General features: G+C 41.6%; 1 protein-coding gene across 2 annotated transcripts in view; it reads right to left on the reverse strand.

The window, feature by feature from the left end:
• The window catches only part of MAGI2 (membrane associated guanylate kinase, WW and PDZ domain containing 2), a gene marked incomplete at its 5' end in the record, with an annotated part of 567180 nt that overhangs the window by 149644 nt on the left and 394671 nt on the right, over positions 1–22865 (reverse strand). For both annotated transcript variants that reach the window (XM_081331358.1, XM_081331357.1), the window contains one exon: positions 18244–18323. In XM_081331358.1, coding sequence (XP_081187484.1) covers positions 18244–18323 — 80 coding nt within the window. The remainder of the gene's footprint in view (positions 1–18243; positions 18324–22865) is intronic.

Below are 22865 nucleotides of genomic sequence, written 5' to 3' on the forward strand. Positions count from 1 at the left end.
GAGGACGTCTCCATGGTCATGTGGCCGGCATGACTAGACGCCAAAGGCGCACGGAACGCTGTTACCTTCCCACCGTAGTGGTCCCTATTTTTCTACTTGCATTTTTACGTGCTTTCGAACTGCTAGGTTGGCAGAAACTGGGACGAGTAACAGGCACTCACTTTGTTACGCGGCACTCGGGATTTGACCCGCCAAACTGCCGACCTTCTGATCGACAGGCTCAGCGTCCTAACCCACTGAGCCACTGCGTCCCTAAACATCTAATATCCCACTGCAAAACTTTTGACAAACTAAAACACCCGAAAAGTGGCTTCGAATTGTGTAGGTCTCAATTTTCCTGCTTTGGAATGTAGGAGAAAATTTGTAAAAAATTGTTAGCTGGGCTGTCGGCTCATGAATAAAATGGGGGTGGGGGTGGGGGAAGAAAGTGGACATGTGCATTGCGAGATTAACAAAAACTACCCCTAAGCAATTTAAAGTTACGTCTGAGGTTATCCTAGAATAACTTTACAATCGGCCTTATTTGTCTGGAGGTGAACTGTCACAAAAATTATCAGCACTCCCTTTTCAAAGGAAAGAAACAATGGAAAAGATGGGGGAAATTAACTATTTAGACGGTGTAAACTGCATTGCGTTTAAACTTTATTTAAAGACTGAAAATTTTTTGCAATTGATTAAAACTGATAGAGTTTGAAGAGAGCATAGGAAAGGAGAAAAGTCACTTTGAAATGTCCCAGTTGATGATTATACCACACATCCAATTTATACGTTTAACTAGTTGTGTTATCTGTGGTTGTCATAGGCCAGAGCAGGAAAAAAACCTGAAGGAACTCTCTTTCCATACCTAAGAAAATAATCAGAAACATTAATAGATAACCACCCCCCAGTTGGGAGTTTAATTTTTCATGTTTCTTGTTATTATCTCACTGTTGTCAGGTGCAAAGAATTAGAACTACGCATTAAGTTCCAGTTGTCAGTGGTGGGATTCAGCCGGTTTGCACCGGTTTGGGAGAACCGGTAGCGAAATTTACTTGAATTCGGAGAACCGGTTGGCTTCTAGAAGTCCAGCCTAGGCCTGGGAGGCCTGGAGGAGGCCTCCCAGGCCTAGAACGGTCCACCGGAAGTATGTGGATGCCACTTCTGGAAGTCCATTCTAGACATCGGAGGCCAGGAGGAGGCCTCCCAGGCCTAGAATGGCCCACTGGAAGTATGTGGATGCCACTTCCGGAAGTCCATTCTAGGCATTGGAGGCCCAGGCCTGCATCAATTAAGAGAACCGGTTGTTCAGGTATTTGAATCCCACCACTGAGTTAAGCTGATTTATTCTTCATTCCTGCACACAACTAAATGAGTCAACTAGTGGTCAGCACTAAACTGGTGCTCAATAAGAATCAACAGAACTCAGAAGAGGCTGGACCTGGACCGCTTGTGGGAACGTAATGACTCTAGGCTGATTCCTCTCTTGACTCCACCTCCAGGCTGTGCCTGTCCTCCTCCCACACTGTAGATTCTTTGCTTTTTATTTCCATTCATTTTTGGAGGTGTGAAAGGGAGAAGTCGCTCTTTTTAAAAGGTTGAGAAGTTTGTGAAAGCACGCTCTTAAAGCAGGAAGGGATCCAGTGCATGCAGAGGAGGTCTCCATGCCAGATAGTCTCCAACAACAGCAGGCACTGGAGACAGGACAAGATAAAGTAAGGAGATCTGCCATAGTACCACCCACCTTCAGCCAGCACTATCTGATCAGAATGCTACTTGTAATAGTTTAAACACACAAAGCCATCCCAGGTTCTTGACAACAAATGAAAAAAGATAGGAAGGTAATCAGAAATAAGGCAAAGCAAATAAGGCAACTGTTGGTTATAAAACAATCCACTTCACTAGAAAGCCCTCAAGTATTTTTTAGATTCGGACTAATCCCATTAAGTTCTGCCTCATTTCTGCGAAGAGCTGAACCTTAAAATGTCTGTCTAACTTGGAGCCCAGTACCCCATCTCAAGAGCTTTCTTCTGCTCTATAAGTCAAGCTACTCTGTGTTGCTAACTTTGTACAATTAAGCAGAATCTTGGCAGAAATATGGGGGGGGGGAACACATTAAAATACAATGCATGGTAGAATTAAATTACTTATGTGGTATTCAGTGTTTTCTCTATATATTTCTCACAAAGTCTGTAGAGGGCTTTATAAATATCTAAGACTGCACTAGCATTTATTGAGGAGTAAGGGCAGATAGTAAGGGACGCGGTGGCTCAGTGGGTTAAGACGCTGAGCTTGTCGATCAGAAGGTCGGCAGTTTGGCGGGTCGAATACCGTGTGCTGCGTAGCAGAGTGAGCGCCTGCTACTCGTCCCAGCTTCTGCCAACCTAGCAGTTCGAAAGCACGTAAAAATGCAAGTAGAAAAATAGGGACCGCAATGGTGGGAAGGTAACAGCGTTCCGTGCGCCTTTGGCGTCTAGTCATGCCGGCCACATGACCACGGAGACGTCCTCGGACAAGCGCTGGCTCTTCGGCTTTGAAACGGAGATGAGCACCGGCCACTAGAGTCAGAAACGACTAGCACGCATGTGCGGGGGAACCTTTACCTTTTAAGGGCAGATAATCCAGTATTAGCACTTCAGTAAACTTTAATTCCTTTCTATGTTCGTAACTATACTTTTCCCTTTTGGCATAAGCTACATTGTGAAGAGTACAGAAGCCGGTGAAATTAATGGAACGAGAAAAGAAAAATGAAAACTGAGTAAAAACATAGCCTCGGTGACTATTTGTTATTCCTCTCCTTATTCAGAATAAATAACAGAATAACAGAATTGGAAGGGACTTTGGAGGTCTTCTAGTCCAACCCCCTGCTCAATCAGGAGACCTTATACCTTTGCAGACAAAGCCTTGTTCAATCTCTTCTTAAAAATCTCTAGTTAGCAAGAATAAATGGAAAGACGTAATGGTTTTTTTTTTTTACAAATTCTTTCAAATTGTTATTGTAGAAATAAAAAAAATTGAAGAGGTCAGTTTGATAAACAAAGTTAATTAAAAAAAAGCATCTGTCCTAAAGTGTAGAAAATTGAAATCTAGCACTTAATTTAAGGTCCATCATCATGTCTTTCTGCCATGCTTTTACGGATGGAAAAAAACAACATAGATTGACAGTTCAGAGTCAGATTCAAGTTATGAACATATTAAGTTCTTGTCACTTTATAATATTGAGATCTTTTAAATCGCAGTTTAAAAATCTGGTTCAACTCTCAAATACTTCACACATGGGAACATTTGTGGATGTACAAAAATGATCTCCAGCAACAATTTGCTATATAGTGACAAGATCTGCACCCTGAGCAAGTGAAACTAACGAATAAATTTTTTTGACCTTACTCTTATTCTTCTTCCTTTACTAAATATGTTTTTAAATAACTGATTCCTACTGCATTTAACTTTTATATTTCTGCTGATTTTCCTGAGCAGAAGCATGCTCTTAGATACAGGCCATCTCACTTCTTTCAACAAGTATTACCAGCACTTTTCTACCAATGTTTGTGACCTTTAACATTTCTCCATCCAGCTTCTCCAGTTACACCATCTACATCTGCAGTCTTACCATTGTTCAACATTTCCACAACTTTCAAACCATTCACTCACTCACTCATTCATTCATTCATTCATTCATTCATTCATTCATTCATTTGTTCATTCATGTGCTGTCTGACTCCAATTGACTCTAGGCAGCTCAGAATGTATTACCATAAAAAAATAAATCCAAAAACAAGCCAAAACAAGATGGGATCTGGTCACTATATAGAGGCATAAAGAAAAAAAGACAAAGAGACACTCAAGAAGGGGCCTGTCCATTTCAATCTAAGGCTTTGGGAGAACAACCAGATCTTTATAGAGTAACAAAAAGGTAGCACAGATTTCAACATTGTTTTTAATTCCAGTCACTTTGCTGGAGGCTCCTTGTTTAGCTTCTTGCTTAGCCCTGTAGTAATGGGGAAAATCCCATTCTAAGTTAATATACCTGTAAGAGGGTGATACTATCATATCTTCAGAGTTCTTCCCCAGTGCAGGAGATGACCAGGCTGAGTCCAAGGATAGGGTCAAACAGGTCATAAATCACAAGTCCCTGTGGACCCGCAAGAGAGCTAAGTCCAGCCCACCTTGAATGCCTTCTTAATTCCCGCTCATTTCCCTTGACCATTAGTAGCTCAGATTTTCGTAATAGATCTTTATACTTGTTTGAGCTTCCCGAATCTCCTGATTTCCCTGGCGCTTGACATTAGCTGATTGCTTCCACTCCTTCTTTAAAACCCATGAGCTAAGTTCACACTTGACCTCTCCCCAAGCTAATGACCTCCATAGGCGTATACTGCTTTATCAATTTACAGTATCTTTTGGAGCCATGGTTTTTAAGCACTGTGCTGCGGTACATTTGTATGTTATGAAAAGTCCACAACAGAGAGCCACAAGTGCTGCATAGCTCCACAGGCATAACCTGCCTCTGTGACATTACCAGGGGCAGACAGCCTCCACTTTTCCTCCCAAATCCCAGCAACCTGTAACCTCATGGGGCTTCTGCTTTCATGATCCAGAAGTCCTGTCTATAAGACCTTACAAGTTACCATCATGTTACTGCTCCATGAGACAAAAAAGATTGAAAACCAGTTGTCAACGCTGCTAACATCGAATGTTCTTGCTTTGACAACATATGGAGATGCAACCTTTTTCTTTAACTTGTGTGTTACTCTTAGAGGGAGGAGGAAGAATGTGTATAGGAATTAGTTAGACCTAACAATGTTGTGGTACTGCATGATTCAAGGTTGTTTGAAATAAGAGATGATAAGAAATGGCGGGTTGGAGAACTGGAGGGAAAGTCTGCATTTCAAACTAGTTGGAGAATGTGATTTATGACTATTAATTGGAAGAGGGAATTGTGCTTTGATACTATGTGCTCAGGGGAGGGGAACTCAGATTTTGGCTTCGACCATGTACGTACGGATGCCATGCTACTCGAATAAAGATTCTTTAAGGTAAACAATGCCTCGAAGTTCTTTGAAGGGTTTCATCTGTCTAAACCATGACACCAGTGTCTTAGAGTAATTCCTTCATTGTTGTGTTGCAAGCTGCCTGGAGTCAGCTTGTAGAGGAGGTGGGCAGCATAAAAATTTCATAACTAAATCATAAAATAAGAATAATGAGGACAGGCTTTATATTCCTTCATTGGTGGCTGGGATGATGCTATGAAGATTATTACTTATTTTCTAAAGCACCAGAAGACAGGACAAGAAGCAATGGATGGAAACGAATCAAGGAAAAGCAGCCTAGAACCACGGAGAAATTTCCCGACAGCGAGAACAATTAATCAGCAGAACAACTTGCTTCCAGAAGTTGTGGATGCGCCATCACTGGAGGTTTTTAAAAAGACAGCCATTCATCTGGAATGTGTAAAATCTCCCGCTTGAGCAGAACACCTCCAAGGTCCCTTCCAGCTCTATTCGGCATCTATATGTAAGATGATGTGCGTTCCTACTACAGAAACGATCTATAACTCTCCTCGTTCCCATCAACATGGCTAACAATGAAAGGGCTGACTTATTAGTGGTTGAAATGTGTTCTGAACCAGCCTGCTACTGGCCTTGCAATAAGGCAAACCCCTGTTCAAACAGTAGAGACTGGAGAGCGTCTGAGGCTGAAAAGCGTCTGCCAAGATTTATTGCACAAACAACAGAACAAGAAACAAAACACTGGAACTTGAATCCTCAAACGGAAGGGTTGCTTTCAGCAACCAGCCCCTCCCCAAACACTCCTTTTATTTAGAGTTCAGGGCGTGGTCTCCCTGTGCCTCCTCCCGAGGAGTCCCACAGCCTTTCTCTGCTTGGTCCTGCTCGACTGCCTCCTGCGTCGGGCGTCCTTGAACAGGGCCAGCTGTGGGTCATCATCCTCCGCACTATCGGGCTCACGCAGCTGAGAAGAGGGCCCCGGCTGGGGGTTCTGCGAAGCCTCCAAGCCGTCATCAGCCAGTTCGTCTTCCACACCCTCCTCCTCCCCCTCATCTGAGTCATCCGAGACATCTGAGCCGGCTGCCGGACCCACAGGCTGGCCCTGAGTCACAACAAAATGTATCAGTCATCACAAAGAGAAGAATAAGTCAGTTCCCTTTCAAACAAGGCAAGCGCTCTTGTCAAAGTGTGGGAGAATTAGATAGAACACGAAGACATTTGGCTAATTAATTCCCATTTGAAAAAAAAGCGACAACATTTAAAAAAACTGCAGCTGCTTTCTTTATAGTGTAGAGAAACAGCTGGTGCACTAGAGGAAAAAAGCCAGCTCTTCTAAGCAGAAAGGATGAAGCAGAGAGAGGGGCTAAAAATGGCTATTTTGAAGATGAAGATTAAGCCAAAGCCTGCAACCTCAAACTGCCTCGTATCTTAAGTGTCAGGAACGTGTCGTCCATCAGCGCTGAGGCTGCTTGCCTCCCGAGTAACTCTGGAGCATTTTATACAGCCTCTTCATGGGGGCACCCTAGAGCAAGGTGTCAATGCTGCAAACATTGACATGTTTTTGCACTGACAATATAAGAGGCAGCCTTTTGTTTAAACTGCTTCGCTTTGAATCACAGAAGGGAGGGAAATGTCAAACGGCTATTTTGAGTAGATAAGAAATAGCCGCGCACAGAAAGGGAAGTGAAACTTCATATGTAAAACTAATTGGATAATGTGACTTATGACGTGTAAAAAGGGTGGGAATTGTGTATGATACGATGGGCTTAGGGGAGGAGATGTCACATTCTTTTTTTTAATACAAGTTTTATTGATTTTTAATATTTACATATACGTGTATTTATGAAACAATATGGTGGTTGGGTAATTAAAATCAGAAATAACCATTTGTGAATAGTTCAGGTTACATCAACAGAGATACCCTCTCTAATTCCCTTAGTAATTACATAGTCAAAATAAGCAAGTTAGTATATTTCTAGTTATAACCAGGTCAATCAAGAAAATTCAAAATATATTTTCACTAATACATATCAATATCCTGTTTTTAAATTTTATTTAATTGCAATAGGATATTTTAGCACAGCCTACAATATATAGAAAAAAGCTTAATTTTGGGTGACCCACAATTCCCTATTTCAATAAAGAACAATTCTTTTGTCTACAAAACTTATATTGTTCATTACAAAACATTCTTATGTTTTACCATTAAAGTCTAATTTTCATCTTAGCAAATCACGTTATAAAAATATATTTTTTGCCTTAACCGTTCAACAATTATTAAAATGCTATCTTTTATATATAAAATTCTAGATTCTATACTATGTAGTTCAAAAATAGCCACTGAATATTCTATAAGGCATCTTAACTGTTCATCAATTATTAAAGTATTATCTTTTAATATATCATTCCAAATTCTATAATATAGTTCGGAGTTATATTTCCTTTACAAATCTAAAAGCTAAATGTAAAATCAGTGATATATTCTTAGAGATTCCCCTTAATCCATAGAAAGTTATTTTTATAGTCTACAGTATCTTTAGGAATCTCAAAAGATAAACAAGTTCAGTCTTCTAAGTCTAACTCTTGCCTTCCTTTTGTGCTAATCATGCTTCGCTTTTGGTATCTTTAAACTCTCAAATGTATCTTCTTTTCTGCCTATACCCCTTATTTGAATCCAGGGAGCGTATCCAAATGTCAGTTTTGCAAGGAACATGTCCCCTTTGTAACCATTGTATTTTTGCTTTGGTAGTCCAGTTTTTGGTGGTTGATATAATATAATTGTCATTAAATCAGTCAAATCTTTTTGTTCTTCCAATTCTATCTGGGTTAGGTAGAAAGTAGTAGCTGGTATTGTGTTTGTCATTTGATTAATTGAATTCTCAATATAGTGTATTTGAAGGCCTTTAGTGTCTTCACTCTTGGTGTTGCTTTCTTCAGGTGCTGTTGCTTTTTGGCTTGTAAGTTTTGTAGTTGCTATTAAAGTTTGGACTTTAAGGTTTTCTGTACGTTGATTTTGTTGTTCTTTGAAATCTCCTGTTTTAGTGTTAGTTTCCACTTTTTCTATTTGGTTTTGGGTTATCTTTTCCACATTTAAGGTCAGAGTTTGATTCGGTGGCTTTAAATTGTCAGATTTTTCTTGCAACTTGGCTTTAATTTGCTCTGTCATTGCCAAAATCATGTCCAGTATCAGTTTATAATCAAGTGGCGGGATGTATTCATCCATTTCATTGTTGTTTACAGTTAAATCTTCCATGGAGGCTGTTTTAATAATAGTCAAAGATTTTCCACCTCCAGGGCTTCCGGTGGCTCCGAGGCGCCGGAGACAGCCTTCCCGGGCTGCCCGCCGCCCAGCTGTGTGATTTTTCGCCCGAAACAGCGCCGATCAGCTGTTCGGGCGAATTTGAAGCCCCCTCCTCGGGAGAAGAGGAGGGGGTGAGGCCCCAGGCAGGGGTAGAGTTCTCCGAGGCCGCCTGAGCTTGGAGCTTGGGCGGCTGAAGGATTGAACTCCCCCGTAGCCTGGGCTGCTCCCAGCTGGCTAGCGTCTCTGCTTCGGAATGGAGCAGAGCCAGGCGTCTGCGACCATCCCTGCTTGAAGGAGAGACTATGAAAGGAAAAGAGCAGGCAGAGCAGTACAAGAGGGAAAGATGAAGAGATGAAGAGGATTATTTTATTTTACTCTCGAGCTTGATGGACTTTGCTTAAAACTTAAAGTGAAAGTGCGACACAATTGTAAGTAAAAGATGGCGTCTAAACCTCCCCCTAGAACTTTTCGGAGTGCTGGAAATTCTCCAGTGCAACAACAATCACTACTGCAGGCGTTGCATTCTCCAGATGTAGTGACATCGAAGGATCTTGAAAAACATACCCAGTTAATTTTGGAGTCAATGGGTGTTAAATTTGCACAGATGGAGGAGAAATTGGAGAAATTGGAGCAGAGAATGGAAGAAAGGATGGAACAGAAACTTAGAGAGATAAAGGTAGACATTTTGTCCTCAGTGCATAAAGTAGCTAAATGTGTGGAGGTGCTGGATGACAAAGTGGAAGAACTGACTCAAAAGAATGCTATATTAGAAGCAAAAGTATTGGAAATTGAAGATTTAAAAGACAAAATGGATAGCGAACTGAGTCTGGCTCAATTTTATCAGATGCAGTTTGCTGTTAGAATTAGAGGCCTAAAAGAGAATATTAAGGAAGATTTAAAGCAGCTGGTTTCTGAGGCTTTTGAGGTGGTATTGAACCATCCAGCATCTGAAATAAAACAAGGCATGGACAAAGTGTTTCGTGTGAACTCGTGGATTGCTAAACAGAGAAAGTTGCCTAGAGATGTGGTGGTTTATTTTGTAAAAAGGGAAATTAGAGATGAAGTTATACAAGCTGCCTATGATACTAAAGTTGTGATTGCTGGTCAAGAAGTTTTGGTTCTAAAAGAAATTCCTCCAAAGATTTTAAAGAGAAGGAAGGACTTTATATTTCTTGTGCAAGAGCTCAAGCAAAGGGATATAAGGTTCAGATGGGAGATCCCAGCTGGGTTGAGCTTCTTGTATGAAGGCAAAAGGTACTGTTTGGGTACTGTGAAGCAAGCGCATGATTTTTACAACAATGTCTTAAAAGTAACCCCATCAACACTTTTGGAAGCTGCAGAGGGATCTGGAGAAGGAGAACATCAAGAGGATGAAGATGGACAGATAGACGAGAATGGTACAGGAGGAGATCAAGATGCAACTCTTTTGGATGATCCTAGAGAACAGAGGGTGACGCGTGCTGCCTTAAAACGCTCAAAAAAGAAAAGAAAATAGGTCTAGTAGAAATCTATGGAACTTCCACAATATACTGATAGTCAAGTGGTAGTTGTGTTTTTAAGAGTTTTGGGATGATATGTATGGTAACAGAATCTTTAATTTGGAATTAATGGACAATTTATTACAGAGGAAGAGGAAGAAAGTTTTGTGGGTTAATGTGGGTTAATTTGTGTAAGAACTATCTATTATAGCCTATTTTGGCTAGAGAGGTTAATAGGGATAGGTGTTTGTGATGTGTAAATGAGAATATGTTTAGGAAATAGTGAATTGTGGAAGAACATAGATGGGAATGACGCTAGTTTTCTTTTATTTTAGTTCTTTATACACATTTAGTATTATTAAGGATTGGTTTACTCTATATAAGCTAGAGAGTGATGGATTTTAGAGTTTATAATTGTTAGTATATGATTGTTCATGATTGCTTTTTAGATATATACCTTGTATTTTGCTCTGGGAAGTCGGGGGGGGGGAGGGGGGGAGGAGGGGAAGTAGGGGGGGGGAGGCAGGGGAGGGAGGAGGGAGAGGGGGAGGGGGGGATAGGGGGGAGGTAGGGAGGGGAGGAGGGAGGGGGAAGGGGGGGGTTTAAAGGAAAACTGTATTTTAAAACTTTTCAATAAAAAAAAAAAAAAAGATTTTCCACCTCCTGAAGAGTTGTAGTCAGTGCCAGGTGTTCCCACACTTATCTTCAAGGACAGCTCTATTATTCAGAGAGCTTTCACAACAGAAAAAGGAAATTTACTTGCTGTACCAGGTTTTGCCACAAGATGTCATCAATAACATATAACATGCAAAGTAAGAGGTTTTTTTTCTTTTCTTTTTCTTTTTCTTGTTCCAAATTAATATAGAACTTTTGTGGAATTAGTCCCCAATTTTTTCCTTTAATTAACAGTTTAAAAGAATAGGATACTGAGTCCCCAGCAACAAATAGAAGCTTTTTAGTAAATACAGCTGGAATTGCTTAGATTCTTTGCTGCATTAATTGGATTTCTTTTGTAACTTTGAGGCTTTAAGCTTTGTTCCTAAAGTAGATATTTGCTGTTTTCTCATGGGGAAGGAGATTTTCAGGAAAGTCCCACAGGAAGATGCTTAAGGGAACAGGAAAGGTAAAAGCTCACCCAGGTCCTCCAGATTACTTTGTAGTGCTACGTAGTATTTTTGGCTTTCGGCAGGTAGCAGCTTAGTGATCGGCCATCTTTCTGGCTAGTCTCTTCTTCTTTGGGTCAAAGAAGATGATCCCGGATTCCAGCATAAGGCTGCCGCCCTTCCACGATTGCAGGGAAGTCCTCCTCTCAGTAATCGCCCCTCCAGGGCGATTTTTGACCCTTTTCAGGGTCCTCCAGACAAGAAAGAAATGGACGGCAGGAGACAGACTGTCTCTGAACATCCGGAAGTGTCGCGCACGCGAACCGGAAGCCTATTCTATTCTAGATGTCAGATTCTGGCATCCATCCATGAGCGCCGATGCTGCATTTCATTATTAAGACTTTTTAGATAAAAAATGCCTGAATTTTCTTTGAACTGTCTCATTAATCGGAACCATGACACAAGGGTCCCCAACCCCAAGTCTATGGACCCCCACCGGTCTACGGCATGTCAGCAACCGGTCCACACAAACAAGCGAAGCCCCATCCGTGGGATGCAGGCAGCACACAAAACCACGCCCCCTCCGGTCCGTGGAAAAACCTCTCTCCACGGAACCGGTCCTTGGTGCCCAAAACGTTGGGGGCCACTGCTCTAAAGCCAGTCATTGGAGGAAGTGAAATATATTTTCTCTGCTAACTCTAGAAACAGACTCTGTTCTATGAGACTCCTTGTGGACATGAAAAGTCAGTTCTGTCTTGCCAGGTTAAAAAGTGTTCTTCTTCCATAACATCATTTGGACACAGTTTATCCAGGGAGGCTGATAGCACTGCTGATGTGGTTAACGCTGATTTCTCATTATGGTTTTTTTTCAAAAATATCCCACAGTATTTCCAGTATTAATATATTTTGCTCTATTATGGAACTGTCAAACTGATGTCCTTGCGTTGAAATATTTAGTAAAACTATTACTGTTTTTTTTATAATTGAAATTTTTTTTCCCAATGGGTAGGATGCTTTATAGTTTTAAAAAACCTTATTTTCAAAATTTATCTCTATCTTTATCTCTATCATCTCTGTCTCTACCTCTATCATCTCTCTCTCTCTCTCCTCTCTCTGTCTGTATATCTCTATCTATCCCTATCATTATTATTTCTCTATTTCTCTATCTCTCTATCCTCTACCTATCTATTATCCACCCAACTATCCATTATCTATCTGTCTGTCTGTCTGTCTGTCTGTCTGTCTGTCTGTCTGTCTATCTATCTATCTATCTATCTATCTATCTATCTATCTATCTATCTATCTATCTATCTATATTATTATACCTTCATCATACATCTATCTATCTATCTATCTATCTATCTATCTATCTATCTATCTATCTATCTATCTATCTATCTATCTATCTATCTAAATTATTATTCTCTCTCTCTCTCTCTCTCTCTCTCTCTCTCTCTCTCTCTCTCTCTCTCTCTCTCTCCATTATTATTATTATCTCCATCATATCTATCTATCTATCTATCTATCTATCTATCTATCTATCTATCTATCTATCTATCTATCTATCTATCTATCTATCTATCTATCTATCTATCTACCTTATTATACCTCCATCATATCTCTATCTGTCTGTCTGTTATCTATCTATCTACATTATTATTATTATTATCTCCATCATATGTATGTATGTATGTATGTATGTATGTATGTATCTATCTATCTATCTATCTATCTATCTATCTATCTATCATCTATCTATCTATCTATCTATCTATCTATCTATCTATCTATCTATCTATCTATCTATCTATCTATCTATCTATCATCTATGTATCCACCAAACCAACCATTGCAAAAACAAGTAAATAGAAGTGGAACATCCATCTCGTGATTCAAAGAAAATGGAAACTAAAGGGTGATCATTTTCACAGTGCAACCCAATATTATTTGGGACCCTTCACCAGATGACAAAGCACATGTGATCTGCCCCAACGATGGAAGAGAGTTGTGCACAGAATGAGGTGGGTCTGTCTTTTGAAAGAATTCACGGGTGGCAAATGCCAATCAAAGTGCTTTAAAAGAAACCCCAACCACTGGACACTGCAATCTTCTACCAATTGTTTTTGCAACAGCAATATATTTAAGAGGGCGGAATGACTACCAAGCGTACAATACATCTCAGGACATGCATATAGCAAATGATCTATTAGCTTCCTTAGCAGAACGCTCCATAGCCATTATCTCTTTATTCCACTTCAAAGCTTGTTATTCCTGTTTCACTGCTGAGCTGAGCTAAAAGATCCCTTATGAAATTTTCTAGGGAGAGATAGAGCAATAAAAATTAAAATGGCAAGAAACCCTATCCAGAGAAAGATCATAAAAATCCATGTGTTAAACCTGTCATGCGCTGCTGCCATTTGGAAGACAAGTTCCAGAGGACCAAAGGAGTTTAGGAAATCACTTACTTGTAATTAGGAAAATATTTCTTCAGGGTACAACACACACATACACACACATACACCCCAACACACTATACATCAGTGTGTTGTCTGAAGAATATTATGGAAGGCCCTAAATAGTTAATTGTCCTGCATAGCTTATGCACTGGAGACAAACTCCTTGTGTATCCAATCACACTTGGCCAATAAAGAATATTCTTTTTTTTTAATCCCATTTATATCCCGCCCTTCTCCAAAGACTCAGGCCGGCTTACAATCTAAAGCACAAATCAATGTGCTTAGCAATAGCCTTCATTCTATGTATATGCCTGCTTATTAGGGCTTTTGCCCCCCCCCCCACGCGGCATTATTACAAAGTCAGCTTATTGCCCCCAACAATCTGGGTCCTCATTTTACCTACCTCGGAAGGATGGAAGGCTGAGTCAACCTTGAGCCTGGTGGGACTCGAACCTGCACTAATTGCAGGCAGCTGGTGTTACTTAAGGAGGCATTAGCCCACTGCTCCACCAAGGCTCTGTTCTACTCTACTCTACTCTACTCTACTCTACTCTACTCTACTCTACTCTACTCTACTCTACTCCACTCCACTCCACTCCACTCCATTCCATTCTATTCTACTATCTGCACATTAAATCTATTGGTGATGCCGTAGTATATTAAAAAGCACAGATATCTGGAAGAATGCTAAACTGCCAGTCTGATTAGTTTCCATCCGCTACTTCTTGTCCTGACTTCAGGGGCTTTGGAGAATAGGTTGTCCCCCTCTTCTTTATGGAAGCCCCTGAGATATTGGGGCACAGTTATCGTGTCACTCCTGGTCCTCCTTTTCATTAAACTGGACACACCCAATTCCTGCAACCCTTCTTTGTACGTTTTAGCCTCCAGTCCCCAGTCTTTTTTTCCTGAAAAAGATGTCCTTATTTTTCTAACTTTCCCACGAGGTGTTTTACACTTTGGGTAGTTTTCTCCCTCAGTTTATTTAACTACTTGTTGCTACTGTTTTGTATGTTACTATTGACCATCAAGGTCTTCAAGCTCCCTTCCAGCTCTGTTACTGTGTATTCTGTAAGACACAGCTTGATTACCCGGGCCTTTCTTCAGATTTAATTAAAGCTTGGGAAATCAAGAGAGTTGCAGATCCCGAGAGAAGCGACTGCTCAAAAATCCACTGAAAACATTCCTCACAGCCACAGAAGTGCCCTTGAACTCACATCCCTCTTGAATTTGTATCTCCGATAGCCACAGCTTTATAGATTTCCCTAAGATTGTTGCTGGAAAGTAATTGATTTCAGGACCATAATGGAAACAGCCAGAGGCATACGCTACTAAAGATATTACAACTGTTTTGTAATAGGCTAGAACTATTCTACGACTCAACTGCCTTCATCCCAATGTAAATTAAGCCCAACGTTCACACAACATCTGAAACAGGCTTTAGAGTGACACCTATGTGACTGACTAACTTGACAGTCTCCATTTAGGGAAAACATATTTTATTTGTGACATATGTAGTACCGAATATCGCTGGCAGATGGAATGTGGAAGCAAGACTCCGAAGAGACCAGCGACAAGCGCCTATCCCGTCTTCTTTCTACTTCAATCTGCGTTTCATAAAATACCCATAATCACGTTGATTCGAAGTAGCTGCTGATAGATGCACTTTCTCTCAGGGTATCTCAGCAGTTTGAGAGGTCTTTCTTGAATCAATAGCCGTGTGTGGAGAAAAAAATAAAATAAAACAGAATTCTAAATACACCTGAACAGCGTAGGATGTTAAGAAGCTGGTGTCACATGGGGGCAAATCAAAAGCAGGGAGGTTGGTTGAGTCTTCTGACCTAAATCCTCCTTCTTGCAAAATCTACACGGAAGGACAGAACATGAAACGTGACTAGTTTTGGTCACCACATCACAAAAAAAGATGTTGAGACTTTGGAAAGAGTGCAAGGAAGAGCAACAAAGATGATTAGGAGCCTGGAGGCTAAAAACATAGGAAGAATACTTGCAGGAATTGGGTATGTCTAATCTAGTGAAAATAAGGACTAGGGGTGACATTTATTTTTATTTATTTTATTTTAATTCCATTTATATCCCGCCCTTCTCCGAAGACTCAGGGCGGCTTACAAGCTTAGCAGTAGCCTTCATTCTATGTATATGCCTGCTTATTAGGGCTTTTTCACACACACCCCAAGCGGCATTATTACAAAGTCAGCTTAATTGCCCCCAACAATCTGGGTCCTCATTTTACCTACCTCGGAAGGATGGAAGGCTGAGTCAACCTTGAGCCTGGTGGGATGCGAACCTGCACTAATTGCAGGCAGCTGGTGTTACTTAAGGAGGCATTAGCCCACTGCTCCACCAAGGCTCAATGATAGCAGTGTTCCAATATCCAATATCTCAGGGGCTGCCACAAAGAAGAGGGAGTCAACCTATTCTCCAAAGCCCCTGAAGGCAGGAGAAGAAGCAACGGATGGAAACAAGGAGACAACCAAACTGGAATTAAGGAGAAACTTCCTAACAGTGAGAACAATCAAGCAATGGAACAGCTTGCCTTTAAATGTTGTGGGTGCTCCAACCCTGGAGGATTTTTAAGTAGAGACTTGATAGCTACTTGTCTGGAATGGTATAGGGCAGTGATAGCGAACCTTTTAGAGTCCGAGTGCCCAAACTGCAACCCAAAACCCACTTATGTATCGTCGGGTGCCAGGTGGGCGTGGCCCATTGGGTGGGCGTGGCCCATTGGGTGGGCGTGGCTGCGGTGGTAACAGCAGACTGGGTGGGACTAAAAAGTTCAATCAATCAATTCCAACTTTGCGAGATCTTCCCCCCCCCCGCAAGAAGTTGAAATTGATTGATTGAACTTTTTTTTTTTGCACACAGCAGCAGAGGCCTAAAGCGAAAGGGTTTTATAAAACCCAGCTGAAGGCCTAGGACTGGGGCGACGGCGTGCGCGCCCACAGAGAGGACTCTGCGTGCCACCTGTGGCACACGTGCCATAGGTTCGCCAACATGGGTATAGGGTCTCCTTCTACACCAGGGGGTTAAACTAAAAGACCTCCAAGGTCCCCTTCCAACTCTGTTATTTTGTTATATAATCTGCTGTATAGTCTATGGTAGATTATGTTATTATTTCAATGGAAGAGTTTTTTTTTTTTAAAAAAACAAACAGAATTTGTATACAATCATCTATCAAATGGTGAACACACCGATGCATGCTATATTCTTATTGCATTTCTTATTCTACATCAGCTATAGAACCAGCAGTAACATAATTACTTTTGGTTCATGGTTTTGTGGCTAAACTCCAGAAAAGTGAAGTGTTATAGGCAAGAAACTTTGCTTGTAAAATATTGGTAGTTATAACAACACTCGGCAACGTAGAGTATTAAATTATACACACCAGCTTTAATGGGCACAGATTGCTTGTTTGTTTAAATTACTTGCTGGTTAAAAGGAATTCCAAAATCATAACCAGGATTTTTTTCAGAAAGGATTTGGAAGTCCTGCTGGATGTTAGAAACTTGAAGGAAGACTTGATATAAATGAGGAAGAGTGTAACATCAGCGTTTTGAAAGGCGGAAGGGGAATTTATATTTTTCTACCTTGGTTTGCGACCTCAGTCCTGACTTGACACTTCGTGATGGATTAGGTTTTGCATCTAAAATGACTGTGTAAATTCTTCCAGTAAAATAAGATCAATGATGGAGGTGATATTTTCAAACACCTACCATAGAGATGGCAGAAAACATCAGAGAAGGTTTTTAAGAAGAGACTGGACCACCATTTGTATGGAATAGTATGGGGTCTCCTGCCTGAGCAGGGGGTTGGACTAGAAGACCTCCAAGGTTCCTTCCACCCCTGTTCTTCTGTATTCTGAATGATAGCTATTGAAGATAGGATCCCAATATATTGGGAGAAGATGGAGGTAGAATAGAAAAATATTAGAATTAACTATGTGTCACCAAGGGGTTGCAACCTGCTGCTCTCTGAGATATTTACGTGGCAAATGAATAAGGACTTGTGGGAAAAGTCTACTACTTGATTATCAGAGGATGGCTGGTTTTGACACTTGATCTTCACTTTTCTATGAATTCTACAAGTTGCCTCGACTAGTATTTTGAGTAATAAATGGCACTCAATTTAGAAAATCACAGTAAAAAGCAAATGAATGTAGCAGGGGGGATGTCTCTGGAGCAGTTAAATTGCCTGGACCAGCCCCTTTTTTGCGTGTGTCTTTCCTGCATTGGAACAATCTGGAGGGGGGGGGGGAAGGACTGCTTATAATGCACCCTCCCATCTGTGTGATTTCCATTATTGCAATGGGCTAATCAGCAGGATTTCCATAATGCATTCAGCAAGAGGATAATAACCAAATGAGCTTCGCGGATAATACACCCTTCTAACAGGATCATTATGCCCCTTTAAGAGGAGATAACTGCCCCTTCCCTCTTTTATGCCCTCCCTCTTCGTGTTTTATTTTAAACTGGGTGCTTAACTACGCTGACAGAGAGCTTCCCTTGACACAACCCCGCACCCGCCATCATCGCATTCCCTGCTCCGGCTGTGCACCATTGGCCCAAATGCTCTGCCTGGCAGAGACGGAAGCTTAGAATCAGAATGGGGGTCTACAGACCAAGATGGGAATTAGAAACAGCTTCCAAGTCAAAACCCCAACACTAGTTGTTATTCTTAGACTGGAATACGACAAACTCGGGACTAGAAATAAAATACAAAATACAGGCTCACACCAGAGCAAAATTGCAGCCTCCCAGCTCCAGTTGAGCTCTCTTTTTTCCCCCCCTCTCTCTCTCTAAATATTTTCTCCTGCTAACAACTCGAGAGACGTGGAAAACTTTGCTCCTTCTCCCTCTCAGAGAGATACAGACCTTTCTCCCCAGCAGCCATGAAAAGTTAATAGCCTACCATTTCCTCTGCATTCTTCCGGAGGCTTAGCCTTCTTCGCCAAGCGCGGATCCAGCCATGATGTAGTCTTTGTGTTATGGCTGAAAAGAAAAGAGATTGCTCCAATCAGGCAGATTGCAAATGGGATCATGTTGATGCCTTCTGATACCGGTTGAAAAGAGGGTGGGGGTGGGGGGCGGGAAAGGGAAGGGGACGGGGGAGAGGTCAGCGCCACAAATTTGCAATCCATATCTCTGTTCGCTTACTGCTTCTGAGTAGACCTGGAGGAGGTATAAGCGTAATTGTCGAAAGGCAGCCTCTAATTTTGGCAGCCACGGCTGCCTGGTCCTCAAAGCAGCTATTTTTATTAAACACCACTGGAACGGTTGCCAAGCTAACCTCATTGTACATGCAGAACTCATCCAGGGCAAAAAAAGGAATTTACAGCATTCTCTAACAAAATAGGGGTGCAGTTAAGAGACGTCTCTCTGCTCATTCGCTAGCTTTTGGGCAACGGGCTTGGTTTTAATGCTAAAGAAAGAAAGCCACCTCGTACATATAATTTCTGGACAGACACAGGGATGGAGAGAGATGCAGAGTGTTACAGGCTCCTGTTTTCCTAAGCCTATGATTAACGATCCTCCATTTAAGCAACGTTCATCTGTTCCCGTATTTTGTCCGGCTCTGTAGATAAAAGTATATTTTGCGGATGTCAAAAAGAATCACGCAGTCCACTTGATGGAATCTAAAAGAGCAATTCCCAATACCTTGCCCTTGAATAATCGATGAAACGAATTCTAGATTCGGGTAAGATGGCCAACAAAGAGGACAGCTTGCCAGATAAAGGGACCAAACAACAACAACAACAGACGTATAAATAAAATTAGGTATCAAACTTTTTTAAAAAACCGCACATCCTTCTTTGTGCTCGACAGACATGAGGCCAGCCAAAAGAGAGAGAGAGAGAGACGAAAGAACAACTACTTTTAGAGTTATAAATGAGATGGAGAGATAGATGTCTGTTAGAGAAGGATGACTTGAAGGAAGCCCTTAACAGAATAACAGATTGGAAGGGACCTTGCAGGTCTTCTCGTCAAGCAGGAGACCCTATGTGATTTCAGACAAACAGCTGTCCAGTCTCTTCTTTAAAACCTCCAGTGATGGAACATCTGCAAATTCTGGAGGCAAGCCGTTCCACTAGTTGATTGCTCTTGACATAAAGAATTTTCTCTTCTTAGTCGATCTCCTTGATAGGTTTCCCATCTCCTTGATAAGTTTGGAAAATAGGTTGATCCCTTCTCCTCAAATATTGGAAGACTGCTATCACGTCACCCCTGGTCCTTCTCTTTGTTAAACTACTAGACATACCCTGTTCCTGCAGCCCTTCATCATACGTTTTAGCCTCCAGACCTCTAAACATTTTTGTTGTTCTTCTCTACAACCTTTCTACAGTCTCAGCATTTTTTTGTATGTATATTTTGGTGACCAAAACTGGATACAGTATTGCAAGTATGGTCTTATCAAAGCAAGGTGGTATGTGTTTTTTTTCCCCCCCATTTTGTTAAATTGCGCGGTCTCCACAATGACGGACGCTCAGCTTGGGTATGCAGAATTCTTTATTTCAGTCAGGAACGGAGCTGGGGGAAAGGGGTTACCTGGCGTACCTTTATACCTGCCCAGGTGAATGCCAGCCAATGGATTCAAACCTGGGCTTCCCGCCAGTGCAGGTGGCCAATAGATTTAAATGCTGGATTCCCGCCAGGACTGGCTATAGCCCGGGGCTGTCAAACTCGTTTCAACCAGGCTTTCCCGCCAAATGCGGTTATAGCCTGGAGCTGTCCAGCCCCGCGCCTCCTGCTGTGCTGACAGTCTGTGTATGCTTTTAGCTGCATACACTACAATTTCCTGATGTTACCCCCCTCCCCCAGGCATTAAAAACTTGGGTTTGGGAGGGATATTGTTCTTGAGTTCTTATAAGGAAGAGGGGAAAGGGCGGTATACAAATCCAATAAAATAAAATAAATAAATAAATAAAATTATTGACCATCCAGTAGGACAGGGGTCTTCCAACTTGGCCACTTTAAGACTTGTGGACTTCAACTCCCAGAATTCCTCAGCCAGCCTCGCTGGCTGAGGAATTCTGGGAGTTGAAGTCCACAAGTCTTAAAGTGGCCAAGTTGGAATACCCCTGCAGTAGGGCTTATCTCTTAGAGATTGCCCAAATGTTGTCCTTCAAATTGGACATGGTGTAGTAAACTATAAAGGTTAGAAACACTGAGAATTGTGTGTTCAAACGTATGCAAGAAAGACATTTTTCATTAGCACAAAGCCACCCATGGATGTGGTCTATTAGTTCCCAATCTTAAAAGACAGATTTTGGGGTCACGTGTATCTACTTGCTCTCTCTTCATACAACCACTAAACTCTTAGGTAACGGACAATTTATTTATTAAACACAACATCACAGGCTACTCATTTTGGATTGGCCACTTAGGAATGAATTATGAAAGTTTTTATTTATCTGCCATTTGTTGACTAGCCTAACCATTCATCCAAGTCTTTTTCTTTTAATGAAGGGTGATGAAAGATCAAACAGCGTCTCAAAAGTCCAAGCACGTTGATACTATTGATTGCTTTTTGTGCCTGAAGTAGTGTGACATTTTTAATCACACAGAGGATGTCACAGGTTTTAATCTGGACTGGACTTTCTATTTTGACTTTGAAGTAGACTGATAGGTTGGACTTTTTGTCGATTGCCAATTTCTAGTCTCTAGAAATGGAAATACTGTAGAATCTAAATTGTGGGGTCCTTGGAGCTCTCTGAGCTTGGTTGTTTTCTTGAAGATGTTTCATTACCCAACTAGATGACATTATTAGTTCTAGAAGGGATGAAAATGAGGAGGAGGATGAGGAAGAAGAAGGAGGAGGAGGAGGAGGAGGAGAAGAAGAAGAAGAAGAAGAAGAAGAAGAAGAAGAAGAAGAAGAAGAAGAAGAAGAAGAAGAAGAAGAAGAAGAAGAAGAAGAAGAAGATTGTAGGGTCCTTGGTGCTCTCTGAACTTGGTGCTCTTCTTGCAGACATTTCTTTACCGAACCTGGTAACATCATTAGTTCTAGAAGGGAGTAGGGTTTGTGGAGTGGAAGAGAAGGAGGAGGAGAACTGTGGGGTTTTTTGGTGCTCTCTGAGCTTGATGGTTTTCTTGAAGATGCTTTACCCAACTAGGTAACACCTTCAGTGCAACCTAAAATCTAAATTGCTGAATCTGAGAATAGGAAAAAAATGTGCATGGTTGAATTTTAGATTAGCCATGATTAGAATAAATCTATCCTCTTTCCCCCAAAAGTGACATTTGCTTTAATTATGATCAAACTGAAGTAGCCTGGATCTCAGTTGATCAGCATGACTGGAGACGAATTCTGCTTCCTAAGACATGTCTGAATTCCAATCGGTGGAGGAAAGTTACATAATTTTCTTAATTTTTGAGGATAAACCTGTGAAACTATTCCAGATATACAGAATGGAATGTTCTAACAGGGGGATAAATATCTCCATATTAAAAAAAAGAAATCTATCAAAGGCACAAGGATAAGACCTTGATTAAAGGTCATATTGTTAGCCTTATCTGGGCACTAACTCTGATAGCTCTGCATCAGCCATGTTGCCCCCTTGGGGGTCCTTCTTCTGCAGACCCTCCTGCTTTCAGCCTGAACCTCTGCAGCATATAAGTTCTTTTAGAAAAATTTGCACCTGCTTTGCCTCTGTGCAGGTCCCATCACAATGTCCTCATTAACTAGTTGTAAATCTAATTTACATCGTCTCCAGTTGGGCTACCAGGATCCCTCTACTGTTCTGTGGAAAGTTGGGCAGTAGAAATTCAGCAACACATGAAGAAATATTTCACCCCTGTGAAATATCATTACTCTGTTTACTTAACTATATGCAGACCTGAAATAAATATAGCTGCATCTACTGTTTAAAACAGACATGTCAAACACAAGGCCCGGGGGCCGGATTCGGCCTGTGAAGTGGTTTCATGTGGCCCGCGAAGCCATCCTGGAAACAGTGAGGGAACGGCCCCCTCTGCCTTGGCCCTGGCCCAGAGACCCTCCTTCTGCCAGAGACCCTCAGATCTGTCCCACTCCTGCCCAGGCCCCATAGGCACCCTTGATGCCAACGATGTAGAGTTGGCCACGCCCACCCAGTAGGCCATACGCACTCTAGTCACGCCCACCCAGCAGGCCACGCCCACCCTGGACATACCCACCCGGCCTCCTGAGGGCAACCGCAATGCTGATGCGGCCCTCAATGAAATTGAGTTTGACACCCCTGGTTTAAAACCATCACAAAGTACATGATCTGCTTTATGATCTTGGTATGTTTTGGGGAGTCATCTGATGACAGAAAATGGAGCTTACGCTACCAATGTCTCTCTCTCTCTCTATAGCACAGAATAGCCAGTCACAAGCAAGGAGGGTAGAGAAGGAGGACACAAGAGAACAAGGAAATACAAATACCGACAGCTACGGCATTGGATGAGGAACAACAAAAGAAAACAAGATCAGTTAAGGTAGTCAAACCAAAACAGATAGGGAGGAGAAAGATAAAAAAAAAGGGACAGTAAGACCGGATTGCAAGGGAAGCGATG

The sequence above is a fragment of the Vipera berus genome (assembly GCF_964194415.1).
Source record: "Vipera berus genome assembly, chromosome: 6".
NCBI lineage: Eukaryota > Metazoa > Chordata > Lepidosauria > Squamata > Viperidae > Vipera > Vipera berus.